The sequence below is a fragment of the Sciurus vulgaris genome, assembly GCF_902686455.1.
Source record: "Sciurus vulgaris genome assembly, chromosome: X".
In the NCBI taxonomy this organism is placed as follows: domain Eukaryota; kingdom Metazoa; phylum Chordata; class Mammalia; order Rodentia; family Sciuridae; genus Sciurus; species Sciurus vulgaris.
Window position 1 is genome coordinate 95,018,015 of NC_136471.1, and position 16,439 is coordinate 95,034,453.

General features: G+C 48.0%; 1 protein-coding gene across 1 annotated transcript; it reads left to right on the forward strand.

The window, feature by feature from the left end:
• The first annotated feature begins 2,241 nt into the window (after nucleotides 1–2,241).
• SYP (synaptophysin) lies at nucleotides 2,242–15,734 on the forward strand. Its single transcript, XM_079123917.1, has 7 exons — nucleotides 2,242–2,333; nucleotides 3,483–3,548; nucleotides 4,604–4,728; nucleotides 7,841–8,036; nucleotides 8,741–8,932; nucleotides 11,610–11,940; nucleotides 14,256–15,734. Exons 1-6 carry the CDS (start codon nucleotides 2,298–2,300, stop codon nucleotides 11,934–11,936), a joined length of 942 nt encoding a protein of 313 aa, XP_078980043.1. The 5' UTR covers nucleotides 2,242–2,297; the 3' UTR covers nucleotides 11,937–11,940; nucleotides 14,256–15,734.
• Nucleotides 15,735–16,439: the final 705 nt, after the last annotated feature.

Genomic DNA, 16,439 nt, shown 5'->3' on the forward strand with positions numbered 1-16,439 from the left:
ATGAAGGAAGGGGAGAGAGAGGATGTGAAGGGTGGTGCCTGGCTAGGGGGGTAGTGATTCTCAAGAAGTCAGTCAAGTGAAGCTGAGGAAGGACACACAGATGAGAGGGAAAGGATAAGGAAACCCATAGAAGAGTCCTGCTATTGGTAAGGCCTGGAAGTTGGAGTTGGTCTGGATGTGACGTGTCTTAGGCAGAGGAGTTCTCTGATAGCATCAGAAATTTCAGGGAGGCTAAACTAGGATCACGCTGTCTTCTCCTCCCACCTTCTGCCCAAGAAAGAGAAGACCTAAATTCATTGGTAGAAGATATAGATGACAGCAAAGGGTGGGGCTCCCATCCCCAGGGAACCCACTCATCGGCCCCCTTTCCTCCCCCAAATCACCTGAGAATCACTCACTCTCCTTCCCATACAGATCCCCAAGCTCTTTTTTTTTTCTGCCTGTTGCTCCACCTCTACTCATTACTCCACCTTTGGGGTCTCGTTCATTCAGGGAAGGTTTATAGGCATTTGCTGTATGCCAGGCACCATTCTGGGCTTCCCTCAGGGAAATATGAGCTGCCTCAGACATGAGACAAGGCTTATCCAAAGCAGGATTGAGGTCCTCTCCAAGGGCATTGGAAGCATCATAGTGAATGATGCAGGATGGGGCCAACTGGGGAGGGTCTGACTTAGGGTCTCTTCAATCTCAGAGCAAGGGTTTCTCATTTGTATCATTTGCGTCAATCACATCAGGACTGAAATTTGGGGAAAGCCAGAATTGGAGACTGGAATTCCAAAGAGTTATGCTAGACCTTGAAACAAAGTCTTGAAGTTTTGGACTGGTGGGATCGCAAGTCTTGGGCAGTGCATAGAGAGTGAAAGGTGACTGCTATGGGATGAAGTATGAGAGACTGCCTGAGGCCAGATCATGCAGAGCCTTGAATGCTAGGACCCAAAATGTGGGATTTAGAGCGTGGGGAATCATGGGAGGGACTTGAGTAGGGTAGTGACATAGTTAACTGTGCATTTTAAATAGATGCTCTGATGGCTGTGCTGAAAACAGAAGGGAGGGGAAAGAGACTGGAGATGCTAAAATTGGCAGAAATGATGGTTGCCTTAGCTAAGGAAGGTGTCAGAGGAGATGGCAAGAAGTGAATGGATTCCAGAGAAGTGAAAGAGATAAAATTAACCATTTATTGGGCCCTGTGCTAAGTACGTTACAGTGGTTATTGTGTTTAATCAGTATAACAACCCTATGTACACCGTTTTAAACCTTCTTTCTTGTCCAAGGTCAAAGAGGAATAAATATTAGAGATGGGGTTCAAATTCCAGCAGCTGAATGTTAAATCCCATGTTCTTCACCCATCCTGTACACTTGCTTCCCTCCATAAGGCAACAACTAGGAAGCATCCATTACATATTTGTATGATTTGTTATAAAAATAAGTATACATTCTGATGTTTCAAAATTCAAAAGCTACAAAAGTGTCTAAATTGAAAAGTTTCTTTTTCCTCTAGTGGCAGCTAGTGTTGTCAGGTAAAATGATGTAATGATTTGTTAGCATTTAGTATTAGTCATTTTTATGTGCACTCCTCTTAGTGTGAGTGAACTTGAGCATCTTAAGCCCCAACTGTATTTCATCCATTCGATTTTGCAACATGGCAATCACTATTGACCTTGATAGGTCTAGTTTTAGCAGCATGGAGGAGTAGTGCTGAGGAATAAAGAGGAAGTAAACCGCAGAATTGGAGTAGGCAAGAATTTGACCAAGAGGACAAGAAAATAAGATGAGGGAGGAACAGGTTTTTGGATGTACCTAAAGTTCAGACTTTCGGAAAGGAACCCTTAGGACCTTGAACTATGTTTAAACTGCAGCGACTCTGAGCACTGCCAATTACTAGCTGGGTGACCTTGTGCAAGTCACTTAGCCTCCCGGGGGACTCATTTTCCTCATCTGTAAAAACACGGTTGATAGTACCTCCTACACAGGGATTAAATGAGTGAACATTTAGCAAACTCGGGAAAGGGCCTGGAAAAGTATAATACTGTAGGAATGAGCGGTCCTCCTCTCCCCAAACCTCTAGCTGTCTTTTCAGAGAGAAAGCTGTTCCCAGAACGCTCTCAGGTCTCCAGCCTCCAGGCTGGAATGGCGGCCAGAGGGACCGGGAAACAGCTTGTTGTGCGCAGGCGCGCGAGGGGTGGGGGTGCGAGGGGCGGGGCTGCCGCCGCCTGGGCTGTTCCAACGATCGCGCGCCGCCCCCTCCGCGCCCCGCGCCCGCCCTTGCTAGCAGGCACCTCCCGCCCCCTGCATTGCTGATGCTGCTGCTGGCAGACATGGACGTGGTGAATCAGGTACGCGCTCCAGCACCGCGGACAGAGCCCTCTGCTTCCAGGCCTCCGGACCCGGGGCGCCTTGGCGCCCCGACTCTGAGAGGTGGTGGCCAGGGTCCTGGCAACAGAGACCCGTTCCCTGGTGCTGGGGCTGGGGGTCTGCGGCAGGCGAGGGGAGGATGAGGGATGTGGAAAAAAGGAGTGAGCTCTTTGCCGCAGCGAGGGCTGTCCTCACTGCCGCAGCGGAGGCCGCCAAAAGCCCTGATCATTACTAGTGACCTCGAGGGAAGAATGAGGGGTCTTGGGGTTGGGGGAAAGGGAAGGGGGAGGGGAGGGAGAGTGGAAGGAAGACTCAGGAGGGGCTGCGGATGAGCTAGGAAATAGAGCGACAGAAGGTGTGGGGGTGGGGTGGGGGAGGGCTGGCACCCGCCCCTCCCAAACAGACTGCACCCCGGTAGATGACCACTCCTTTCCCCAGAGCAAACCTAGGGTGACCATCCGATTTTGCTTCTCCAAGCCCCCCAATCTCTTCTCCCACAACACTTATCCAGTGAAGCCATGTCCTAGCTCTCCCCCACCTTAACCAGTTCAGACCCTCTCCGCCATCTCACTCTGGTTCACCACCTCGAACCTCGCCCCCTCCCTAACCAATACCAACCCCTCCTTATCCTCATCTCCTCAGACTTCCCCCATCTGACTCACCTTTACCACTGTGGACCCCTACCCCACTTTAGATAACCCACCTCCCACCCTACTATGACTCACCTTCACCACTCAAGACCCCCTCCCCCACCCTAGTGAACCCCGACTCCTTCCTCACTCTCTTCTCCGACCTTCTTCCCTATCTGATTCACCTTTAAGGATTTCACACCTACCTTCCCTAAGTAGTCCAGACCCCATCCCTGTCTTTTTCACCTCTGACCTCTGCCATCTGACCCACCATTACTTCAGACCTCTCCACTAGACCTGAACCCTGGGGGTCTTTGCACAGAGACCCTGGTGTTCACACCTTCCCCAAGGTGCCACTTTTTCCTTCTCACTACCTTTCCAAATGCCACCCCCTCCCAGAGGTCACATGCCCTATCCCCAGGGGTCATTACCTGGTAGCCTTTCCCCTCACCTCCCTGTCCATTCCTCCCAACCCCACCCCACCCCACTCTCTCTCCTCAGCTGGTCGCTGGGGGTCAGTTCCGGGTGGTCAAGGAGCCCCTTGGCTTCGTGAAGGTGCTGCAATGGGTGAGTGTGATCTGGGTTGTGGGGAGCACTGAAGGGAGAGGCAGAGGTAGTGGGGGTTCAGAAGAACCAGGGAGGAGGAGGAGGAGGGGTAGGAGCCAAGGAATGGATGGACAGTGGAAGGGGATGAGGAAAGTGGGCTTCGGGGTGAGGTCCCAGGGGTTTGAAGCCAAGGAACGGGTGGGCTGTGACGTCACATAGGGCTGAGGGTACCCCCGTCGTGAAGTGACATATTGTGACGTCCTACATCCTTTCTTGAAGTGAGGGAGGGGTGGGGGAGGTGGAGCCTGAAGCTCATTGCTGGGGGAGAGATGCAAAGACAGAGAAACCCAGAGACAGTGAAAGAGACAGGGAGAATGAGAGACAAGAAATGATGGAGATAGAGATGGAGAAAAAAGGAAATCAGATAGAAAGGCAAACAGAGAAGAAAAGAGAGTCAGAGAAAGATGCACAGAGAACAGAGATGCAAAGGGAAATGGACACAGGGAGAGGGAAAAAAAACGGGGTCGGGTAGAGAGACAGGGATTCTCAGAAATAAAAGAGAAACTAACACAGAGAAAAAGATACAAGGGAGACACAGAGAGAACTATATATTGACCTCATGAGAGACAGTAGAGAAACAGAGACAAACAGACCAAGAAACTGAAAGACACTGACATAGACATACACTCATACAGAGAAAGCAAAAAGAGACACCTAGATATAAGAGAGGCAGAAAATCAAGAGACACAGAGAGACAGACATCTGAGAAAGACAAAAAGATGTGTAGAGAAACAGAGATACCAAAAGATATAGAGACACAGTAAAACACATAGAAAGAGAGGAAGACATAAGAGCATAGAGGGGTCGAGACAGAGAGGCACAGGGAAAGAGAGAAAGAGGAAGAGACAGCCACACCCCTGTAATCAGCTTGTACGATGAGCCCTGATTAGGGGATGGGGGTGGGGACCTCTCCATCTGCTGCTGCCTGTGCTGGGCCCCCATCTGTCCAGACGAGGGCACCCCCCTCCCACATGCAGACAGGCTCAATATGACCATCCCCATCCCTACTGCCCAAGGTCTTTGCCATCTTCGCCTTTGCCACATGCGGCAGCTACAACGGGGAGCTCCGGCTGAGCGTGGAGTGTGCCAACAAGACGGAGAGTGACCTCAGCATCGAGGTTGAATTTGAGTACCCCTTCAGGTGTGCCCCCACCCTGGGATCCCAACAGACCTGGGAGAGGCAGGGGTAGGGTGGGACTGGGCAATACTTCCTACCCAGTGGCTTCTGCCCAGCCCCTACTTCAAGAGGTCACAACCACTGGGATTACTGCCCATGCACTGAGCACCTGCTGTGTACCTGGCACTCCTCTGGACATATGGTGAGCAAGACAGACATAGGCTGTCACCCTCTGGCTCTGTCCTAGTGAAGGGAAGGGGTAAGGGACAGACAATAAACAAGATTAAAAAGTAACACACCTGTAATCCCAGCTACTCTGGAGGCTAAGATAGGAGGATTGCAAGTTCAAAACCAGCCCAAGCAACTTAGCAAGACTCTGTATTAAAATAAAATAAAAATGGCTGGAGATGTCGCTCAGTGATAGAGCACCACTGGGTTCAATTCCTAGAACCACAAAAGAAAAAATGTAAAACACAGGGCCAGGGATGTAGCTCAGTGGTAGAACACTTGCCTGAGCCCTGCGTTTGACCCTCAGCACAACAACAACAACAAAAATAGTAAAAGATATATATCTTAACACAGTAGGTGCTCAATTAGTCAATATTGTTTATTCTCCATTCATTCATCTATTCCGTACACATTTTTTGAGAACCTATTGTTTGCCAGGTACTGCTCAAAGTACTGGGGATGTAAAAGTGACTAAAACAGACCATTCTCCCTACCCATGTGGAGTCTATCTGATAACAAACAAATTGATAGAGAGGATAATTGCAGATGGAGAGAAATTCTAGGAGGGGATCCTCGTACAGGATTTTCTGATGGTGAAGAATGAGCAGGTGCTGCTTAGATATAGGGAACGATGATCCCCAGTTAAACAATTCTGGCATTTTTTGAGCTTACACTGTACACTGGGCTCTGTCCAGGATCCTAGGTGTCCAAGAGCGAGCCACCTGGTATGGTCACGACCTCCTGAAGGGTGGGGAGTCAGACCTATAGACACAATTTTCATTAAGGATTCTCTACTACTTAGCCAAATCACATAATCACTCTGAGTCTCAACTTCCTCATCTATAAATAGGGATGATAATGCCTATTCCAAGGTTTTGGCAAGTCATAAATGAGTTAATACTTGCAAAGTGCTTAGCTTAGTGCCAGGCACACAGGAAATGCTCACTAAGAGCCAGTCATCGTGGTGCAGGCCTATAATCCCAACTACTCAGGAGGCTGAGGCAGGAGGATGACAAGTTCACGGCCAGCCTGGGCAACTTATTGAGACCATGTTTGAAAATAAAATAAGAAGGACTGGTGGTGTAACTCAGTGGCAGAGCACTTGTCTAGCATGCACAAGACCCTGGGTTCAATACTGAAAAAGTTGCTCGATAAATGTTGGTTAAATAAGTAAAAGAAATCAGTTTTAGGAACACAGGAAGGAGGCCAGGCATTGAGTTGGAAACTAGGGCTTTTGGCTCACTAAGGGTAAATGTATCACTCAGGGTAAGAGATCACTCAGTGGGAAGAGGAAACAGTTAAAATAGAGGAAATCCCAGCCCAGACTCTGAATAATGATAGAAAGAAGTGGAAGCACTGGGAAAGCATGACCGACCTGAGAGGTAAAGGAGCAAACAGGGATCCACTGGTTCATAGAAACCAGGGAGGAGTGGTAGTTGACAGCATAGAACACTATTTAAGATTGGCCCTTTGTAAAGCCACATCAGAAAAGCTCCCTATGGACTCCCGGGTGCCTAGAACCTCAGGTCAGAAGGATCTGCCCTTTTACCCACAAGTCTCCCTCAAAAAGTCTTGTCCCAATTCCTGCTCTTCCTTCCTCACTGTCCTGATACACCCTAAGGATCCCTCATTCCCCCTTGGATATGCCCTCTCTCAACTCAGCCCACTAGAAACACAGAAACTCAAACCCAGACTCAATTCTTTGTACAGCCTTGCTAAACCTCTGTTCATCTGTAAAATGGGTCTAGTAATGTTCACTTTAGAGAAATTGCTGGAAAGGCATCATTAAATAAGATAGTTATATAAAGTACTTAGCAGATGAGCAATAAATGTTAAGCCCCTTCCTTCAGGAACTCTGCTATACAAGGACACTGGCTCCATTTGCTGAGTCTCAGAATCCTGCCCCCAATCTGACGCCAGAGCTCTAGGCCCCCATTCCAGGCCTTTACCCCATAACAGTTTGCCCCTACAATTTCCTCCTCCATTTCACCCAGACTGTCTTCACCTCATATACATACATCCTGTTCCAGTATCCCTTCTACCGTCCTTTCTCTCTGACTACTCTTATTTTGTAGACACTGGGCTCTCCTCTGCTATGCATACTTTTTTTTTTCTCTCAGGAACCTGAAGTGGGATGGGGAGAAGAGTCAACATGATATAGGGGGAAAACAGGATTCAGATTCCAACTCTGCCATTCCCTTGCCAGCTCTGTGACTTTAGTCAAGTTAATGTACTTCTCTGAGATTTTTTGTACCTCTGTACATTTTATTCAGTAAATACTGCTTGAAAACCTATTATGTGCTCCAGGGTCCTCCAGACCCTGGGGATACAGCAGTGAACGAAACAAGAAAAAACCCTGCCCTCTTGTAATTACAGCAAAAATCAAGATAAATAAACAAAAATCAAAAACAAAAATCCTGGTGTGTTAGGTGGGGATCACTGCTTCAGAGAAAAATGGAATAAGGAAGGGGGTTAAGGCATACTGGAAGGAAATAGTTCAATTTATTTTTAAATAGTGTTTTCTGGGAAGGTCTCACTGAGAAGGTGACAATGGAGCAAAGCTTGAAGAAGATGGGGGAGTAAGACATGAAGATTTTTAAGAGAAGATCATTCCTGGGAAAGGAAACAGCTGGTGCAAAGATCCTGAGTTAAGAGGATGACTGGAAAGTTCTAGGAATAACCAAGAGACAAGAGTGCCTAGGTTGAAGTGGAACATGCATAACCCCTCTCACTAGGATGCTTTGAGCTAGCTGTCAATGAAATGTGACTGGGTACATCACAGGTGCTTTGTGAATGGTCATTTCCTCCTCTTCCTGGGATCTTGTCAGAATCTAATAGACCCATGACTGGGCAGAGGGCTGATGGAATTCTTAGGTGCTGTACCACACCTGCCCACTTCTCTCTGTAGGCTGCACCAAGTGTACTTTGATGCACCCACCTGCCGAGGGGGCACCACCAAGGTCTTCCTAGTGGGGGACTACTCCTCTTCCGCTGAATTCTTTGTCACCGTGGCTGTATTTGCCTTCCTCTACTCCATGGGGGCTCTAGCCACCTACATCTTCCTGCAGAACAAGTACCGAGAGAACAACAAAGGACCCATGATGGTGAGTTCCCAGCTGTTTGCGTGCAGGGAGGGGGGGACACAGCTCATTTTGCTCAAAGGCACACCCGCTTCCCAGACAGGCCCACATGGAAGCAGCCATCATAACAGCCACACATTACTGCTGCTGCTGCTGTCTCTTTGAGTCCCCACTGGGCATCAGGGAGTGACGAAGCCAGAGGGTCCTGGGGACACACTCACAGCCTACAAAAAACCCCAGACAGGCCTACACCAGTGAACCTACCAGTTCTCTCACAACCACGCAGTCTAGATCAAAGGAAGGAGTATGCAGAAGTTCACTGTGACAGTCACGCATGTCATCCTGCCACACAGACAGATTCCTACACAGCTGTACTCACACACCCTCATCCCAGACATCAAATGACACAAATTCCCACATGCAGATGAAAGCGGAAAGACACACCACTTCCCACAAATTCGGAAACATCCCACACAGTTCCTCCCCCAACACCTGCACCCACACATCACAATCAAACTCCCATATCGTCTGTGTCACATACACACACACTAACTAAAGCTGGGAGGGCCACCTTCAGGTGAAAATATTGTAGGCTTCACAGCTAAAAAGGCAGGGAAGAAAGAGGCTCTTCTGGGGGACCCACCTCCCAAGAAAGCTTCTGATCCCAGGAACTCTCAGTGTGAAGTAGCCCACTCACAATGCCACCTTCCTCACCCCATCCACCCTAGGACTTTCTAGCCACAGCAGTGTTTGCCTTCATGTGGCTAGTAAGCTCATCTGCCTGGGCCAAGGGGCTCTCAGATGTGAAGATGGCCACAGACCCAGAGAACATTATCAAGGAGATGGGTGTCTGCCGCCAGACAGGCAACACATGCAAGGAGTTGAGGGACCCTGTGACCTCAGGACTCAACACCTCAGTGGTAAGTGCTGGGAAACTGGGCCTGTTGGAGGAGGGAGGCTGGGAATCTTACAGTCTGGCATAGAGAGTGGTGGAGAGTGAAAATGAGAGGACGGTCAGGAGAGATCCAAGGAGGCTCCCTGGAGGAGGCATACCAACAACAGAATATTGAAGGATGAGATAACAGTGATAGCCACTGTGATGCCACATACTGTCCCCTAGTGGGGAACAGGAAGCCTTCCATCCACATTAAATTGGAAACTTGGATCCCAGGCCCAACCTCGTCATGTAGAACCTCCCACAACTCAGTATCATCTTGGGACCTTAGTTTTCTTATGTGCAAAAGGAAAGAATAACTTGAAATGCTTCCCTACTTTTGAGTTCAAATCCTAGCTCTGCCACTTGTAAGCTATGTGATCTAAAGCTAGTCACACTGCCACTTGAGGCTCTATTTGAGCATGTAAATTGAAGACTACTAATTGATCTTGCTCCAAACTTGAGTATTTCATGAACTAATAAAATACAAAGTGATTAGAAAAGGGCCTGGCATAATGTAAATTGCATATAAATGTTATAGGTTACGTTTCTGTCACTTGCTGATTGAGACCTTGGGCAACTTAGCTTCTCTGGGCTTCAATTTTGTCTGCTTTAAAATGGAAATATCAGGGCTGGGTTTGTGGCTTAGTGGTAAAGTGCTCACCTAGCATGTGTGAGGCACCATATAAAAATAAATAAATAAAATAAAGGTATTGTGTCCATCTACAACTAAAAAAATTAAAAGTGGAAATATCAGCCAAGCATGGTAGTGAACACCTGTAATCCCAGCAACTCAGGAGGTTGAAGCAAGAAGGATTGCAAGCTGGAGGCCAGCCTCAGCAACATAGCAAGGCCCTAAGCAACTTAGCAAGACCCTGACTCAAAATTTTAAAAATCAAAAGGGCTGGGGATATAACTCAGTGGTAAAGTGCCCCTGGGTTCAATCTCCAGGGCCAAGTAAATTAATTAAATAAAATAGAAATATCAACTAGGCATGGTAACATGGGACTATAGTTCCAGTTACTCTGGAGGCTGAGGCAGGAGGATCACTTGAGTCCAGGAGTTTGAGGTCAGCCTGGGCAACGTTGCCAGACCCAGTCTTAATAAATAAATAAATAAATAAATAAATAAATAAATAAATAAATAAATAAATAAATAAAATGTTGAGCAAAATAAAATGGAGATTTTACTTCCTGTCTAAAAATGAAATTTTGGCTGGAGTTGTGGCTTAGTGGTAGAGTGCTTGCCTAGCATAAGTGAGGCACTGGGTTCAATTCTCTGTACTGATATGCATAAATAAAGAAAATAAGGTTCATCAACAACTAAAAAATATGTATTTTTTTAAAAATTAAAAAATTAAAAGTAAAAATGAAATTTTGCTGCAGATGGTGGCACATATCTGTAATCCCAGCAATTTAGGAGGCTGAGGAAAGAAGATGGAAAGTTCAAGGCCAGCCTGGGCAATTTAGAGAGGCCCTAAGCAACTTACTGACACACTGTCTCAAAATGAAAAAAATAAAAAGTTCTGAAATGTAGTAAAGCATCCCTGGGTTCAATTCCTAGTACCAAAAAAAAAAGAATTTTAAGTGAATTAATAACATGTAAAGCACTTAGATGTAGGCTCAACATATAGCTCAACATATAGCAAAAGACATATCAAATGTTTTATGTTTTTAAAATATTTTTTACAGTCAACATATTTATATGTTTTTGTTTTGTTTTTGTTCTACCGGGGATTGAAGCCAGGGGCACTATACCACTGAGGTACATTCCCTGTCATTTTTATTTTTTATTGAGACAGGGTCTTACAAAGTTGCCCAGGCTAGCCTTGAATTTGTGGTCCACCTGCCTGTCTTCCGAGTCTCTGGGACTACAGGCATGTGCCACTGGGTCTGGCTCCCATGTATTTATATTTTAATATGAGAGCATATGATTACATATTTTATACATATGAATTTACTACATATTTGTGTATCCATGTATGTGTGTGTGGGGGGGGTGTTAGTGGCCTATTTGTTATTTTTTTGGCAATTGAACCCAGGACCTCATGCATGCTAGGCAAGGGCTCTACCACCAAACTATATTCCCAGCCCTGTTAGTGGTATATTTAATAAAAAATGTATGCTTATAGCCAGGTGTGGTAGTGTACTCCTGAAATCCCAGCTACTAGGGAAACAAGCGGGAGGATCCCAAGTTGAGGCCAGCCTGGACAACTAATCAAGACCCCGTCTTGAAATTAAAATAAGGCTGGAGCTCAGTGGTAAAGCACACATACTCAAGGCCCTGGGTTCGGAACCTAGTTTAAAAAAAATATACTTGTATCTTATGATAAACATATTACAAACTTAAATTTACTATATTTTATACACATGTAAACATGTAATGTATGTAAATAGATAAATACTTGTGTATGGAATACTAATACAGCGCCACATCCCCAGGAATCTTAATTCTAACGTGCACCCCATGCCCACGATGATTTTTTTGTCTATTGACGTTCAACCCTGGGACTCAGTCGGGATTTTAGAAACCACCCTCCAGGAGTCCACAAATTCATGCACTATATGTACTATGTGCCCATTCCTGTGTGCATGGCCTTGAAGTTCCCTGGGGCCGCCAAGGCAATGGGCAGGGGACTACAGCCAGGCCTTATCTCCCTGCAGGTTTTCGGCTTCCTCAACCTGGTGCTTTGGGTCGGCAACCTGTGGTTCGTGTTTAAGGAGACAGGCTGGGCCGCCCCGTTCCTGCGGGCACCTCCTGGCGCCCCCGAGAAGCAACCAGCACCTGGGGACGCCTACGGAGATGCAGGATACGGGCAGGGCCCCGGCGGGTATGGGCCCCAGGACTCCTACGGGCCCCAGGGTGGTTACCAGCCCGACTATGGGCAGCCCGCCGGCGGCGGTGGCGGTGGCTACGGGCCTCAGGGCGACTATGGGCAGCAAGGCTACGGCCCGCAGGGTGCGCCCACCTCCTTCTCCAATCAGATGTAATCTGGTGAGTGACTGGCGGGTGACGTGACCAAGGAGGGTACTTGAAAGGAGATGGGCGGGCCAGTGAACCAATAAGAGTCAGGAATGGACCTTGCCTAGGACTTTTGACCGCGAGTAAGGACCGAAGTTTGAAGGAACCAATAAAATTACCGCAGCGGAAAAGCTAGCCAATGAATGGGGAGAAAATCAGTGGTGCTTGAAGATTAGCAAAATAACAAGCCAATGAGAGGGAGGGAGAAGTGCAGCTCCGCGGGAAGGAAGGGGAGAAACAAGTAGGCAGAGAAGCCAATGAAAGGAGAGAATCACAGGAGGACTTGCGCAGTAGAACATCGGCAGAGTGAAGGAGCTGCGGAAGAGGTGGGTCTTAGAAGTGATAGGTTAGCCAATAGGCGGTAAAGCCAATAGATTTTCAGTGTAAATGGCTTGAGTCTTGAAGGTCAGATGAGCTCACCAATGCCAGAGGAGGTGATATATCTGCCACCTCTCCCCGGTCTTCGAGATTAAGTATGTGGTGTGGAATTTCAAAGGAGGAAAAGGGGTAGGACTGAAACTTTTTTCACTTACTATTTTTGCAGTACTGGGGATTAAACCCAGGACTGGCCTACCACTAAGCCACACTCCCAGCTCTTTTATTTATTTTTTACTATTATTTATATTAAAGCAGGGTCTCGCTAAATTGTCCAGGCTAGCCTTGAACTTGCAATCCTCCTGCTGCAGTTTTCCAGATCATTGGAATTACAGGCTTTCACAACCACGTTCACCAAGGCTAGCTGACCTTTTTGCTGTGCCTTTTAAAAGAGAAGTGAGCCATCAGTGGTGGTGCAATCCCTGCTACTGTGGAGGCTGAGACAGGAGGATTGAAAGTTTGAGTCCAGCTTCTGCAACTTAGTGAGACCCTGCCTCAAAATAAAAAGGGCTGGGGATGTAATTCAGTGATAGAGTTTCCCTGGGTTGAGGGAGGTGGGCAGATATAGGTGATGGAGGGTGCCAAGAAGGCAAGGAGGTGGCAACATGTGAGTTGAGGTAGTTTCTGGAGCTGGGTTAGCCAGGATGCAAAGGGCAGGATATTTATTAAAGCATCCCTCATCGAATTCAACAAAGAGCCCTGTGGGCCCTACCATCAAAATAAATTCATAGTCTTTCCACTTCTTACCATCATCTCCCCTGACCTCTTCACAGGTGTGCACCCCCATTCTCATTCTGTTCTATGCAGCATCTGGAGTGATTCTGTTATATCCTAAATTAGGCATGGCTCTCCTGTGCTTAGAAGTCAGCTGTAGTTCCCATCTCACCCATCTCATTTAAATTAAAACCAGAAGTCTTCACTATGTACATAAGGCCCTACACATTTAGCCCCCCACCCCCATCTCACTTTCCTGACCTCACCTACCATTCCCCTACTCACTCTGTTTCAGTCAAACTGGCCACCACAGTGTATCAAGCACAATCTGACTTCATGGTCTTTAAACACTTTCCTCCTGGAGTTTCACACCCACACAAATTCATATTTATCTAGCCAGCTTCCTTTCATCCTTTTGGTCACTTGCTCAGTGAGATCTTGCCTGTCTAAAACAAATCCCTCTTTGTCATCTCTCTCATAGTGCCCTGTGCTTTTCCTTATCATGATCTAAAATTATTAGTGTATATGTTTATTCACTGTCTCTTCCACTAGACTGGGGAATGTGACCATAACTTATTCATACTGGACACACATCACTTAGAGCACTCTTCATGCTATGAAACATTTTATTGAGTAAATGATTGAAACAACATGAGACATTTACTCTCATTTTACTCTTCCCTGCCCAAAACCATTCCATGGCTCATACCACATCCACAGGCAAAGTTGGAGTCTTCACAACTTGGTCCACAGGCCCCGTGAGACCCCATTCCTGACATCACCTACCACTCTTCCCCTTGTTCACTCCACTTTCATTCTAGTTCATTTTTATGAATTTATGTTATGCTATATAATTCATTTATGCATCATTGACAGAAGTCTGTCTCCCCCTGCCACAATGTATGCCCCATAAAGACAGGGATCTTTGTTTTTCGCAATACAGCATATCATCAATGGCTGGAACAGTAGCTGTTAATGGACATTTTTACTTGGGAATGGGGGACCTTAATGGCATCAGTACCTAACCCAGTGGGCTCAAAGTCAGGAACCCCATGAAGGCAGCTGGAAAGAAACTGACTCCAGGGCTGGGAGTGAAGAAAGAAGGATAAAGCAGCCCATAGGGAAAGGGGGCAACTCCTCCCCAAGGGTGCCACCTGTGTTTGGACCCTTTCTCCTTTCTGTGTTTTTTGTCTCTACAGGTCAGTGCAGCCCGGGAGGACCCCATGGGTGGGCAAGAGCTCAGGAGAAGGCCTGCCCCCCTTCCTGCCCCTACATCCTAGGTCTCCACCCCTCAAGCCAGGAGACCCTAACTGTCTTTGCTGTTTATATATATATATATTATATATAAATATCTATTTATCTGTCTGAGCCCTGCCCTCACCCTACTACTCCCTTCATGCACTAGGGGCCCATTCTTGAGTGGGCTCCTGTCCTACTCCTGCCCCTTCCCCTGCATTCCTCAGCCCCTCTCTGATCCCTGTCCCTGTCCCCTGAATTTTGGGGACTCTGGAAGGGGGACAGGGAGGGGACAGACCTTAGCTGTGTGGGGAGGGTGGGTGTGAATTCAGACTCTCTCACCTCTCTCCCCCCCCCCCTCCTAACTCTGGCCTTGGTTCCTCCAGCCATGCCTGAACAAAGCTGTGAAGGAAAATTCAACCCTGAGGGCAGGAAAAAGGCAGAGACCTGGGATCTTGGGGTAGAGAGGACAGCTTGGATCTTAGGTGGTCTTGTAAGGGAGCTCTGGAGTGGAGGGGACTAGTCAGCAGGGGGTAATTAAAGTAAAGGGGTGCCTAAAGCATTCTGGGGTGGGGCTTGGAGGGCATATCTCTAGAAGGTGTGGGGCTTTATGTGAGCCAGCAAGTGGGCTCCAGAGTGGTTGGGTCTTGGGCTGGAACCAGTCTACAGAGGTGCGTGTGTGACTTGGCACATTCAGAAATCTGAACTTGATATAATGGGAACACATCTCAAGTAGAGCAAGAAGTGAGGTTCAGGAATGGGCTAAGCTTGGGGTGAATGGTCCTAGTCAGGGTTCCAGAAGGGGTGGGGTTAGAATGGGGTGTGCCTGGTGGTTTCAGAAAGGGCAGCCCCTCCCCCAATAGGGCAGTGAAGAAAAGGTGTTTTATATTGAACAGGTTTGGATAGTAGGTGGGGGGGGTGCATAGGAGCTGCAGGGTGAGTTTTGTAAAGGGTTGGGGAAATGGCCCTAGCTAAGGCTGGGAACCAAGGAAGGTGACCTGGGAAAAAATTGAGTGATTTGGCTTGTAGAGTGAGGGGTGGGATCCAGAGAGGAACAGCCCCCACACCCTTGTCCATCCCCTTGACCAGATAGCTAGGTAATCCAAGGACAGAGCCAGGCATGTCTGTGGGACTGGTCCACCCCTCTTCCCCCTTCCCCTGCCCCCTCCCTCCCTCCCTCCACACTTCCATCCAACCTGAGGTGGTTGGAGGCCTGGTCTGGAGCCCCTGTCCTGCACCCTCTGCTGTGTCCGTGATGTCGGTAGTGCCTGTGATCGTGTGTTGCCATTTCGTCTGGCTGTGGCCCTTCCCTTTCCCCTCCAGACCCCCCATTTCCCATGCCCTGCCCTTTGGTATTGTTTGAAGACCCCCTCCCCGAGGAAGAACAAATATGAATAATTCTCCTCCCCCAAATAAACTCCTCAACCACCTAGTCCAACCGGCTCCAGTTTCTCAGTGTGTCTTTTGTGGGGGCAGAGGAGGGTAGAGACTGGGATAGGAGGGTGGGACCCAAACCTGATGAACACAGTTCAGGTTACTGCCACAGCCTCTGTGAAGGCGCCTCGCCTGCCAGTTATCCTCTATCACGCTCTGAGTAGCCCTGCTTGCTATGACGCATCTTCTTGGGTTTGTTTCACATTCTGGCCACTCTCCTTCCCAGCCCCTGTGTCGCCCTATCCTCAGATCCCCATGGGAAGGGCTCGGGATGTAGCTCAGTGTCAGAACACTTGCTTAGCATGTAAAAGTTTCCAGGTTTGCTCCCCAGTATTTATTTAATAAATAAATAAAATATATCCCCAAGGGCTCTGGCTAGGGAGACATCACAAGGAGACCTCACCCTACCCAATTCCCTGCTCGCTCCTTTTCCTTGACTTCGCTCCAGCTGGAGAACCTCGTGACCAGGGAGGTGTGACTCTTTTATTCATTCTCTCTACACCCTCCCAGGCTCCTCCTGGGGACCAAAAGGGGAGGGAGGTGACTCGGGTGTGTGTAATGGTGTTGAGGGAGGTCCCTGGCGCCCACGATGAAAAGCCGGGCTGACCGCCGCCTCGGTGCCTAATTAGAGACCCAGGTTAGGCGCCCGAGTTCTGAGTGCTGACTGCAGACGCAGGACCCCCCTCCTCCCAGCCCCGAGGCACTGTGAAGCC